At 42.6% G+C, this 13,317-nt stretch overlaps 1 protein-coding gene across 1 annotated transcript in view; it reads right to left on the bottom strand.

Moving 5' to 3' along the window:
• Positions 1-3,423: 3,423 nt before the first annotated feature.
• Positions 3,424-13,317, bottom strand: part of PLXNC1 (plexin C1) — a 70,527-nt gene continuing 60,633 nt past the window's right edge. Inside the window, exons 26-31 of the mRNA XM_066183381.1 lie at positions 13,186-13,293; positions 11,115-11,278; positions 10,528-10,675; positions 8,596-8,736; positions 8,427-8,501; positions 3,424-6,736 (exon numbers count right to left, since the gene is read on the bottom strand). Coding sequence (XP_066039478.1) covers positions 6,632-6,736; positions 8,427-8,501; positions 8,596-8,736; positions 10,528-10,675; positions 11,115-11,278; positions 13,186-13,293 — 741 coding nt within the window. The 3' untranslated portion in view covers positions 3,424-6,631. The remainder of the gene's footprint in view (positions 6,737-8,426; positions 8,502-8,595; positions 8,737-10,527; positions 10,676-11,114; positions 11,279-13,185; positions 13,294-13,317) is intronic.

Here is a 13,317-nt window from a genome sequence, read left to right as displayed (position 1 = left end):
GATGCTGTGTTTGGAAGTCATTGCAATCAGGTGATGTCCTCAGTGACTGAAAAAAGGGAAAGATTGCTCCCATTTTTAAAAAGGGGAGAAAGGATGAACCCTAAAACTACAGACCGGTGTGCCTTACTTCTGTGTCTGGGATGATCATGGAGCAGATCCTTCTAGAAGATGTGCTGAGGCAAGTAAAGGGCAAGGAAGGCAGCCAAGGCAGCCATCATGGCTTTACTATGGGCAAACTGTTCCTGAGCAATATGGCCTTCTATGATGGAGTGACAGCAACAGTTGATAGGGGAACACCAACAAATGTCATCATTTAGACTTCTCTAAGGCCTTTGATATGGTCCCACATGACACGCTGATCTCCAGATTGAAGAGACATGGATTTGATGGATAAATAGCCATTCAGTGGATAAGGAATTGGCTGGATGGACACAGCCAGAGAGTTGTGGTCCATGGCTATATGTCCAGGTAGTGGATGGTGATGAGTGGGGTCCCTCAGAGCTCACTCTTTGGACTGAAGCTCTTCAGTACCTTCATCAATGACAGACAGCAAGATTGAGTGCAGCGTCAGCAGGTCTGATGACAGGAAGCTGAGCTCTGCAGTTAACACAACAGAAGGATGTCATCCAGAAGTGGGCCCATGGGGACATTATATAGTTCAGCAAGTCCAAGTGCAAGGTGCTGCATCTGGGTAGGGAAAATCCCAAATGTGAGTATAGACTGGAAAAAGAAGCCACTGAGAGCAGCCCTATGGAGAAGGATGGGGGAGTTATGGATGAAGGGCTGGTCAGAGCCAGCAGTGTGCATTCACAGCCCTGAAGGCCAACCACATCCTGGGCTGCAGCAAAAGCAGCATGGCCAGCAGGGCGAGGGACACTTCAGGGAGACATTATTCTTCCAGTACCTAAAAAGGGCTATAAAAAGGAGAGGGACTTTTTCTGTGTCCAGAGAGTGCCAGGACAAGGCACGATGGTTTGAAACTGAAAAAGGGTAAGTTTAGATATTAGGAAAAAATCCTTTACTGTGAGGGTGGTGGAACAGGTTTTGCAGAGAAGTTGTGGATGCTCCCGTCCTGGATGTGTTCAAGGCCAGGTTGGATGGGGCTTTGAGCAACCTGTACTAGTGGAAGGTGTGCCTTCCCATAGCAGGGGGATTGGAACCAGATGATCTTTGGTCCCTTCCAACACAAACCATTCTGTGAACCATTGCCAAGACTCCTTTCTCAATAAGGTTTGTTTTTCAGTATTTTTCCATAAAGTCAAAACATTAAATAATCTCAGCACAAAAAACTTTGAAAATTGCTTTTCAAGGTTTGGGTTGTTTAAAATAAAACTGACATTTAATATAAAAACTTAAAGCAATTTTTTTTGTAAATCCTTTAACACTTACTTGATAATATCCTCTTACTCCTTCAATGTGAAAGTTAATGTATGCTACTCTGGGTTGCAGTTTTGATCACCAAAATACTGTAATCCATATCTACACTGGTATTTTGATGCTGCAGTTAAGAAGGATAAAATGAAATTTTAAAAGCTCTGAAAACTTCTATTTGCTACCCTTGACAATGAATGTGCCTCCTGTATTTCTGTAATGGGAATAGGCAATAATTGTTTTTTTAATATAGCAGAGATTAGTATAACAAATTGCTTTCACATTATGTAAGTCTGTATTTGTTCTTACTCTAATTTGTTAACTACAACAAAAGTATTTATTCTAGGTTGAATAGATTTATTTGATTTTTTTTTTCAGTTCATTATCAGTCCAGTAAAAGAATTTTGTGAAAGATCAATTATTTAATTTTTTTCCCCAATAATCCAATAATGATGATCTTTCCTGGCACTGCAGGAATTTTTTTTTTAACTGGGTTTTGTTTGTTTGTATTTGGTTTGTTGCTGTTGTTGTTTTCAAAATACTACAACAAAAATACAGGACAGTGAGAATACACTGTGCAGTCTTTTGATATAGGTTATTGAGTATTGCTGTTAGACTGTAGGAATAGTGAAAGAATGACCACTGGCGTTGACTCAACTCTTCTCTGCAGAGGCTGCATTTTCTATTTTCCATAGTGTGTAAGTATAAGGATTTGTCTTGGTTCCAGCCAGGACAGGGTTAATTTTTGCAGTAGCCAGGAGGACCATGGCTGGGAGCTGGGGTTATTCTACACCACCTCATTTTTCAGGATCAGGGGGCGGGCATCCTTCTGGGTCATGTAGCATGCCAGGCTCCATGTAGCGAGCAACCACGTGTGAATCTGCTTCCCTTCTACCCTCTGTCATTAGTATTGTTGCAGTTCCTGATCATTTTCTTCTCTCATTACTGTTTCCAGTACGTTGCTCTTGTCTCAACCCATGATCTTTACCTTTTCTGCCTCCAATTTTCCTCTCCATCCTGCCCCAGGGGAGGTGAGGCAGTGGGAGAGCAGAGCATGGTTTCCAGTGTGTCAGTGGGAGAACTAAACGGGGGAACACCATTCCTAAACCAGGGCTGCACATTCTTGGGGAATTCGTTAAACTTCTCTGGGAAAAAAGTGTAGCTATTAGAAGCAACAGAAGCTATTTCTGCTGCCTCCTGCAGTATGAACTTGTACAAAGTAACTCTCTGTGCCTGAGCCGGCTTTGACAGATGAGATGGTCACCAGCATCTACCACATGGAATGGTTGCAAAGAGCAGCTGTCAGCAGCTTCGTCTGTCCCTAGCTGTGACTGTGTCAGCAAGGTGCTCTCTGATGTCAGGGGACAGGGAGGTTTATACAAACCAGGTAAGACTTGGAAGGCAGAAGAAGGGTAATAGCAGGAGGAAGAATGATGGTCAGCACCGGGTCTGTGGGCTGCCTTTCCCAGTTGGTCTTGGGTTTTTTGTGTGAAACTTTCCTGTATTTCCTGTCCCTTAAGCACCTTCTCCTGAAAGAAGGATTATTGGGTTATCATCCTTTTTAACATTCTTAGCTTTTTAAAGCTATCATCACCTTCAGAGCCTTTAAGCAGTGCGGTTGAAGTGCAAATCCTGAAGGCTGTGAGGAGGTGTGGCAGGCACTGCACGATCAGCCAGCCTGTCCCTTGGCCTGTTGCTGCTTCCCACAGGAGGGAAGGCAGCTGGGAATCCTCCAGGCCAGGGAATCGCTCTCCACTCAGACTCTACAGGAGGTCACTGCTCAGCAGCTGCTGGAGTTTAGGCCAGTGCCTCCCCTTCCCAGCATCATCAGATGCATGTACCTTCCTGTTCCTCTTCTTCCCAATTTCAGTGTGATGGAAGTGTGCTGTGCTGACCTGCATGGCTCTGTCCTGGAGCCTCACAGGGCTGGAGCTGCAGCACTATTTCTCACTTGAAGCCCCTCCATGACTTACACTCCATTCCTTCCAGGACCTTGAATTGTTATCAGCTGTGTTTGCTTTCTTGTAACCATTTTGAAGTACACAATCAAACTAACCTCCAAATGCTTTTATTCTAGATAAACCCATACAAACACCAACATGTATTTGTCATTTGCACTTTTTTTAACCATTCATTTTAAACAACAGATTAACTTCTGTACAACAGGAATTACTTTACACATTAGTAAGATTTGACTTCAAACTAGATGACTGCAAAATAATGCTCTGTAAGCTAGTGTTAGAAACACGCTGTTTGCCATAGCAGTTTGCCTGTAAACATGGGAAAGTAAGTTGAAGAGAAGTTTGCTTTTCATTGCTGAGGATGCGATTTAGAACTGTTGTGTTGCCATAATACCCAAAGGAGTCAGAGGTGGTTCTTTTTCTCTGTGTAACAGTAATGGCAAATTGCAGATATGGAAGGTGTGCCAATGTTTTGTGTGCTGACCCAAACCTACCAAAAGAGCCACAAGCACTTAATTATACTTCACATCACTTCGTGAGATCCACTTGATGGGTTACAAAGTCCCAGTACGACTTAAAAATGGTTTACTAACAGAGTGACGCTGTTTAGGAGGCTTGAATAAAAGGCAATAATCCTATTCCAGGCTGTAGGCAAAGCTACAGGGCCTGCTTCAACACATACTTAATCTCTAGAAATCATTAAAGCTATTGTAGCAAACAAGCAGTAGTACAAATACAGAATAGGACTGATTTTCATTTCCTCATCAATATAAACACATATAGTGAAGTTCACAGGATCAGACCCACGCAAACAGATTATATTTTACAGCTTTTCAAGCAGAAATGTTGGAGTTGTGTTTTCTGCCTGTACAGAAGGTTACTGTTGAACAAAACTATCACAGTTCATTTGAATGCACTGACAGCAAACACCTGAAGTAGAAGAGAACTAACTGGAAAATGTAATCCGCTCCTGCCTCTCCTTCAGTATCAATTACTGTGCTTTTTCTATTTATTTGATGCTGCTTTCAAAGGTTAGATTAAGAACGATAAAAATCAAGCCCTTATGTGCAGGTATTCCAAGCTTATGTGCTAGTCAAACCATGGTCCACTCCTTTAGGACAGAGGGCAAGATAGGTTAGAGGTGGGTGGGGTTTTTTTCGAATCAAAATTGAACTTATCAAAATACATTGTGCCAGGCAGAGAACTGCTGAGAGTACTGCAACATTGTAGTGCAGCGTCCTGAACAAAGCCATACATTCCATCAAGTATAAAGTGTAAACTTAATAGCAAGTGTAAGACTTGAATTAAAAAAAAACCCAACAAAGCCATCACAGTATGGGTTGGTTGGTGGCTGCCCTCTCTGGTATGCAAGAGGAACAACTTGTGCAATCACAGGGTAGGGAGGGGGCAGAGCAGCAGGACCGTGTTTTTGTGTTTGCTTTTCTCTACATTAACAGCCCACCTTGCTTCTGCCACAGGTGATCGGTGTGTGCTGGCACTGGCCGGCCATGGGATTGTGCCTGGGGCCAGCTGCCTTTGTGACCACAGCAGGCAGCATTAGCACCGATGCCTGAGCTCTGGGGCTCCTCCAACAGAGCACTGTGTGACCTCTGCTGCCTTGGTGCCCTGCGCAGCCGGTTCTGGCTGCTCACAGCCCCAGCACTGGCTTTCTGTTCCAAACCCAGGCCATCTGTGCCATTTGCAGCCCATGGCACCTTTCCCATGGCCAAGGCAGGTGACAGCTCTTCCCACCTGTGGGCCACTGCGCTATACCATTCACCTCCAATGGGGAATCCTCCAGAAATGTATGGAAATGTACTTCCTTGTCATGAATGCCTTACCTCAAATCTAAGGGCACGTGACAGCCTCAGAATGTGCCTCCTGTGACTGAAGCAGAGCCCATGGTGACAAACCATTCCAGCTCTGTAGTAGAGCATAGGGTTGTGCTGGTGCCATAGCAGAGCCGGAGCCACAGCTGCTCCTCTCTGGCTTTGATCAGTAGCCACTGCACCTCGTCCCAGCAGCACAGCCATGCCCTTGTTTTCTAGCTGGGCCCACTTTAGCTACCAATTCAAATGCAGTGAGCACCTTCCTTCCAAAGTGGCCAAGCTTCAAAAAACCCCAGCCAGACTAAGGCAGACAGTTACCCCTCCCCACCCCAATCCCAGCACGTTTGTATCAGTGTCTCAAACACAGTCAGGGATTACATCAGTCTTCCTGTTCTTAAATACTACTAAACCAACCTTTGACCTGACCCCCCACATGCTGGCTTTAGGTCTGTGAGGCCCTTGTACACAGGTGGCAAGGCTGGCCAGAAGTGTCAGCATTGATGCATGGGCTGATTGTTCACCTGAATACAGGTTTGTGCACCAAAATGTAGCCAGTGTCAGCTGCTTCATCAAATCACAACAGTGTCCTGATGCAGTGCAGTTTCAGCTGTGAAGCTGCTCACAAGTGCTTCACAGCTTATTTCAGGATGGAAGGTCAAAAATGTAAACACAGACTGATGGTGGCTGAATGCCCTTTTCCAAAAGCCTCCCCTCACCTCTTCCCCTCAGTGGTTGTGGTTCACTTCACTTTGGACTTTCTAACCTAACAAAGGTAAGTCCTGCCATGTGTCATTTGGCCTTCCAACCTCAGACCCACTGTTTCTGCTAAACACACTTATCCTAACTGCCACTTTGGTGCCAGGTTGGTGTTGGGTTTTTTGATGTGTTTGGGTGTGGGGAGTTTCTTTTTTTTCTTTTTTTAAATTTTTTCTTTTTTTTTTCTTTTTTTTTTTTTTCCGTTTGTTTTTCTGAACAGGAACTAGCAAACATTTGACTGGAAGGAAGGAAACTGCAGCTGACCCGTATTCTGAAGCTGGAGCTCACCCTCACAGTTTGCCAAGCTGCTGAAAGGATGTGGCGAAATATCAGCTTTTTCTCTTAAAAAAAAGAGGTAAGCAACTTGCAAGTTCATGTGGGCAACTCTGAACTTACAGTGTATTTTGCACATCTCCTATGACCTTAAAGTAAGCAAAAAGCTTACTAGACAGTATTTTTGAACCAAAGCGTTACGTGTGTTCAAGTACCTAAAAATGCTGACCCTACCAACATTAGGTCACTTCCACATGCCCCTGTGTGAATATGTAACCCTGCCCATATTTCATTCCCAATCGTAGATTACTTGGAATGGTCAGAGAGGAGAAGAGTGTCCAAACGTTTCAAACCCTGTACATATAGTCAGTCAAAACAGTTTTGGGAGCAGTAGCGCTAATATCAAATCCCCCACAGTGATGCTGTGAGTCAGTGCTCTGCTCAATGCCATTTGCATTTTTTCTTTTCATCAAATAAGGCTTTTACTTGCTGGAGCTGTTTCTGGACTTCTTCAAACCCCCGTTCTCGCTCGAGTTTGCTGACAATCTGTTAACAATTAGCAAAAGAGAGAATAATATTTTTAATGCTTATTTTACTTGCTGTTTTTTAAAGCCTGCTTTTCTGTACTCTAACAACTACTGACAGAAAAATCCATTGAGTGCCTGCCTATCTGTAAACATTCTTTTCTGACCTTAACACTTTATTTTGGTAGTTTTCCTTTCAAGTCATTCTGCTCACAGGATTTGCAACACTTCCACAAAAGCATGACTGAGCCAAGCAAAAAAGCCCAAAACAAATTCAACACATGCTCATCTCTCGGAGTGTGAGGCAAGGCCAGTAGTTTTAACACTGGAGAAGATTTGCAAGTGATATTTTATTTCTCTTCCTCTGTCCTATAAGCTGAGGGCAATAAACTGCCTCTTTTCCTCTAACTCACCCACTTGGCTCTGGTCCAGGTGATAGAATGAAGCACTACTGCTGTCTGAAATCTCTGCTGGCAGCACTATGCAGGGACAGGTCTCAGTAAATAATGGAAGAGGTATAGCTGCTCCCAGTCAAAAGCCAGAAGGGGAAGAGCAGAGGGAAGATTTCCTTCTAAGGATGGGCTAAGTTAACCAGTACTAGCTTCAAAAAAGCAAAAATGGCCACTAAGACTAGAAATGAATTGTAGACTGGAATGTAGACTAGAACGACTACACTGAATTCTCCTGTATCAATCATTTTAATGAGCTTAATAAAGGATGATACCATTTTGAGTATCATCCCAAGCTTGTTTCAAGAGGCAAAGATTTGATGCTGAATCCAGATAATTTGAGATGTTAGAGATCTGAAGTGGTAAGCCAGCTAACAGGTGACTGAGAGCTGGATGACTACAGCAAGTGCTGGTGCTGTGCTGCTGAGGATGAAAGAGAGAAAGGCCTGGTTGCTGGGAAACCCAGACAACCTGCTGGAAGCATAAGGAGGCCTTCAGGCAACACACCCCAGCTGGCTCTTATCTGAGTCCCTGCACAGGCACACGCAGCCTCTGTTAAGGATGCGGAGCAAAATGGAGTGGAGAATCCTATTGGGCAAAGTGGAGGACAAGGATTTTCTTAGAAAGCAGCTTAGAGGTAGCCTGTGACTAAGTACTTTCAGCTGAGAAAAGATTTCTTTTGTTAGTAATAGCAGGGACTGGAAACTATAGCTGCTTCTTTTTAAGAGAAAGACTATTAGAGCAGAGCATTAAGAGGGCTATGATGGGAAAGGAGCAGACACCTCTTGCTGTAAGGCTGTGTGCTCCACTGAGGTGTTTGCACTGACTGTTAAATTAAGAACCCTGGTGCTACAGTCTAATCTGATTTCTGAACCTCCAGGGAAATGGAGCACATGCACAGGAGTTGTGACAGGCATTTGCAGAGACTCTGCAAACACAGTAAAACAAGAAGCCTCAACTATAAAGGAACTCCCTCAAAACTGCAGGGATAATGTTATTGCTATTGTCTCTGCAATACAGCAGTGACAGTAAAGGTGCACTGACAAACCTTTGGCCTGCGCCCCCTCGGAGAGTGGGGGCTCCAGCCACCCTGGGGGCTGTGCTGCTCCAGCCCCTCACAGATCAGCAGAAGGGGCAGCCTGGGCTGCATTAAGGTGGGGCTGCCTCTGAAATGGCACTCAGGAGGTCACACAGCAGCCCAGCCCTTGGTTACTGTGTCCAGCCCCACATTAGGGATTAAGCAGAAATTGCAGATGTGCTTACCTCATCATGGTATTTCACTATGTATTTGTAGATTTCAAACAAGGCCACTTTCTCATTAAATTCATTTTCATGTTTCTAAAACAGAAAACATTTCTGGTCAGATACTTCTCCTTTTAAAAAAAACCAACTTAACATGAAAGCAAATGAAGTTGCTGCTTCTCAACCATACCTTAGATTCCTGAGCTAGAAATTCTTCAACCTCTGCAGTGGTCAATGGAGGCAGATCCCTGATGGCTTTGTAGTATGCTTTCACCTCCTTCTTGTAGAGTGGAATGTCCTTAGCATAGAGAAGTTTATTTGTTGGTGCTTCCTTAAACGAAAAAAAATTGAAGCCTTGTAACTTTTCACAGCACAGATTTCCTAAGGTTCCACCTCCACACAGTTAATTGCATCTAATTGTGTCTGTGTGACTCATTTTTCTTTGCTGCGGTTATACGCAAGGAACCAAGGTTATGAAACAAAGATGAAAACCAGGGGCAGGACCTCACTAATACTGTATTGTGTTTCATGACAGTTTCCATGTAATTATTTCTATTGACATCAGGAGTGATGACCTTTTGTCCCTAAGACATATTTTTTTTCCTCACTTCCTCCTTACAGCTCCCTAGACCTGAAAGCTGAACCAAAGAGCCCGAGGCTGACACCCTATTTACATTTAGGATTCAGCAGTACTGCTGAAAGGGAAGTTCAGCAGTGACACACCAGGGAGTCTTGTTAGATGCTGTCCCAGCAGACGTTCCCCTACATCTCTTTGGTCCCTTCTACTCCTTTCCCTCTGGGGTTTGAGAGCATGGAGAGCTGACTGCCAGACATGCACAGCCAAAGGGATTTTTTTTTCACCCCAGGACTTCAACAATCCATGTCAGCACTGACCTACCCGGGAGCTTTAGGCTCATTCGAGGAAATATGTGCTGATGCTTGTGATAGGAGCCACAGCTCCACCTGGAAATTTGATTTTCAGAACGTAAAAGTGGGGGCTGGTAGTTTCCTGTTTAAGTTCTGGGCAATAAATGACACAACCATGTGATATCTTGTCACCACTGTTTCCAGTGTGTGATGAAGTAATTTAAATGTTTGTTTTCTAAATGGCTAAAAGATGTTTCAAGATAAAAACCTAAAAATCATGAAAGTAAATATATTTTAATACTAAAAGGTCACAAGATGTTCACTGCAATGCAAACCTTTATCAGGTTTCAGCACTCCTTTTGAAACAGCTAATGAGCTGTTGTTTCAACAATTCTGCACAGTGGATTTTAAGCACAGAAACCTAACAACCTAACAACTGCTCATTTGCAGTTTTTCCATCAAGGAAGTGATGTGATTAGCTTTAATTTATGATACTTCACTCCTAAAGTAAGATAAATAAGCACATTATTTGCTATTTATCTTAAACAGATGAGCAGTTGGATTAGATCACATAGGATATTAGTCCATTTTTATATAAATTTTGCACCTGAACAAAAGCTTTCTGCTTTGGTCCAAAGAAAAGGAAAATACCCTGGGGAAAAATGAAGTATTTCTGATCCCCAGAGTTCTGTACACTATACTAAAGAGTTTTGGAATGTAAGATTCCTGAACTTGTTGCTCCAGCAAATGATTTTGCATATAAAAAGGGAGCATCTTATACATGTGAAAGGAACTGTTTCAAACTTCAGAGGTCTTTCAGTATTCTTTCAGGTTCCAGTAGGTTACTGTGTGAGTTTTCTGCACACTGGTGTGTGGCAGACAAAATTTGGACTACTTATCAAATAATGTTAATACTTTCAAGACCTTTGTTTAAAACTACATTAAAGCTTCATTAAAACCTTAAAACTTCCACCTTCTGCCACCTATTGTCCATACACCCTGTAGAACTGAATTGCAGAGAAAACAAGCAGCAGTTAGCTATAAATAAGGCATTCTCATAGCTGTATCTGTCTACTAGTGAATTCTTCAAAGTCTCAGGAGACAGAGCAATGGGGAGTGGAAGCCCAGCTTAATTAGGCCCCTGACAATTCTGCCCCCAGTACCAGCAGATCCAGGATTTCATCATCTTAATCGTTATACAGTTGAAAAAGACATCGATTGAGAAAGTAGTAGAAGACTGGAGGGGCAGCATTACCTTCCCCAGTGTCTGCTCTGCGAGAGAAAAGGCATCCATGAAAGCTTGTGCGATTACAGACAAACAGCCATCTATGTGTGAAGTCTTCTTAATATCAAAGACAAACTGGGGATTCTTCAGTATGTTCACCCAGAAGCGAAGAGGAAGACTAGTCAGGAGAAAGAACAAACATCTTTAAAATCAACCACTCAAGTAGCAGGACTGCTTTAAAATGGTCCTTAATTGCAACTGCACTCATGGAACAAAGCACATTCCTGGCTGCTTCTTCACACTAAAAAAGGGGTCAGGGAACAAAGGCTATGGAGCAAACACATCTGTCAGGCACCCAGCTTCAAATAATGCTCTCAATCTGCAGCTACTTCTTTCAGAGTGTGAAGTCGGTGGGCAGACTGCACAGACCTGGAAGCTGTGGTGATTTGTGTTGTATTCAATCAATACACTAAAGTTGCTGCTATCCACAAAGCCGAACCACATCTTATTCCCAGGCAAGCCAAAATCTTATTCTTCTGATCACATGTGACACATTCCATTTTTGCAACTACATTTTCAGAAAGCACACACCCCCTGCATATATCCCATGGGCATACCTGTTGGTTTTCCATATGTGGACCACATCGGGATCAGTAATTTTTTTGCTCTCAGCCTGGGCATCCAAAAAGTCAAAAAAGTACTTGATGGCAACAGGTGCCTTATTGTTGGGTAAACTCCAAATACTCCTGAAGAGCTTTTCAACAACTGAATGAATTGCCACCTGAAAAGTAACAAAGTTAATATTTTGTTATGATTATACAAGAATAGGATATTTTACCTCAGGGAGCTGTGTGTGCCCTGAGACAACCACACACAGAAATTACAATATGCTTGTGGCAAACATCAAGGCCATAGGTCATTGGCAAACAAGAAAGTAACAAAAATGAAACTACAATACACCACAACAAGCAATATGTCACATGTCCTATTGCTCTGCGTATAGAAGAATCATTGAACTCTGTGATCAGTCACAGGTGGGAAGAACCACTTGGGCTAATAAAGACAACATCAACTCTTGGAATACTGTTGCTAATGTTGCTAAAAGCATCTGGAATTTGTGACTGGAATTCAGAGGGAGCTGAGAAAAAGCAGTTTAGCCAGTTTCCTAGGGCACTAGTCTTCCAGGTGCCATCTGTGACAAATGCTCAACACATGTGCTCATCAACACTTCACAGTCCAGTGGCTCTGGCACTTGATCTAATTCTAGAATAACAGCTTTGGGTCCTATAAAGCACTAATATTAGAGAGAACTGAAAACTTGGCACATCTGATACAAAAGTGACGATATTTGGCTCATTAAAGGAAAGGTTTGGTTGTTGCTGGACTCACTGACATAATCACAGAGTATTCATAAGTAGAGGCAAACAAAGCAAATCACTGTTTTGTGCTTTTTTTCATCACATCTGTTCTGAAGATCAGTTCAGCCCAATCTTCTCGCTACAAGAAGGATTTAAGCTTATCCCAGGGGCTTGATGAATACTGGCCAGTTCATTTCGTGTGGTAAACTCTGCAATTGTGTTTGTGTGTGTGTATGGGAGAGAGTGGAGCAGAGAGATGGCGAGATGCAATTTCCTTTAGTGCACCGCCTATCACGAGAGGAATTTCACAGTGAAGGTATCACAGCTCTGTTGTTCAGGGCAGTGTCCTATTTTGGAGAAGGAGATGATTAATTTAAAACCTTTTAAAAGGACTGTTTCTAAAAAGCCTGTTCTCTTCTGTACCTCAGTCTTCCACCATAAGACATTACTGATTTACTCCAGCATTTCCTGAGGGCTCATGTTAGTTTTCACAGGTAATGAGAAATGACCAGTCTTCACTCTCATTTTGGGGACTGTCCTTGATTACTTCAGATGCTATCAACAACTTAATTAAATAATGGTTGATAGATTTTTAAATGCAAGAAGGCTATAATCATCATCCCTTCAGGCCTCTTGCACAGCTCTCAGTATTGTGCATCCATTAATATTTTATGCAATATGCTGTTGCAAAGAGTTTTCTAACCGTTTTGAGTAAGTCAGAAACAAGGTGACGTTACCAGAGGGAGCAAGCTGGGCTTATTCCTAAGCAATGTACAGTGTATAAATTAGGTAGTTGTATTATAAATCCTAAGGACCTTGCTTTTAAAATTAATCTAGATATTTAGAATGCCTAATTTGAAACCCTAACAGATTATTTCATTTCGTGGGCAGTAACTTGTGAAATTCAGGCTTTAGAAGTTGTCTCTAAGCTCGGCAAACTCTAGAGCAGAGTGAGGAGATGTTGGCTGAAAGCTGTCATTCCACAGGGGGTCATTCTCACTCTGTAGAACTCTATGGTAACTCACTTTCCATAAGCTAAATAACAACCCTTTTTCTTCTACCTGAGAAAAAGGTTGTCCTTACTGAGGAGATACTATGTGTAATCAGACAATTTTAGAACACTGGTATTAGAAAACATGAAATGTATCTGTCTTGGCAAATGGTCATACCCCATAGTTAGCACAGTGATTTTTATATTTAACCTTTTCATTTAATGTTTGATTTACTCACAGGAAGTCTGCACAATTTCTGGTTTAATTTGTGTTTCTATTATGCCAAACTACCCAAGCCAACATCAGCCCTCCTCCAAAATAAAGCCTTTACAGTTTACCTTGGTTGACAGAAGTTTTGTGAGATACATTTCTTTCACTTTGAATTTTTGCTTTCCTTTGTGACCTCCTCCCTTCACATCTTTGTTTGCCTCTGAGTCTGGTAAAATCTGTCATGAAGAGATTTGAGAGAT

Source organism: Chamaea fasciata, unplaced genomic scaffold (assembly GCF_029207755.1).
Source record: "Chamaea fasciata isolate MVZ Bird 193981 ecotype frontalis unplaced genomic scaffold, bChaFas1.0.hap1 SCAF_5, whole genome shotgun sequence".
NCBI lineage: Eukaryota > Metazoa > Chordata > Aves > Passeriformes > Sylviidae > Chamaea > Chamaea fasciata.
The sequence above is the reverse complement of the archived record's forward strand: the minus strand, read 5'-3'. Positions and strand labels throughout refer to the sequence as shown.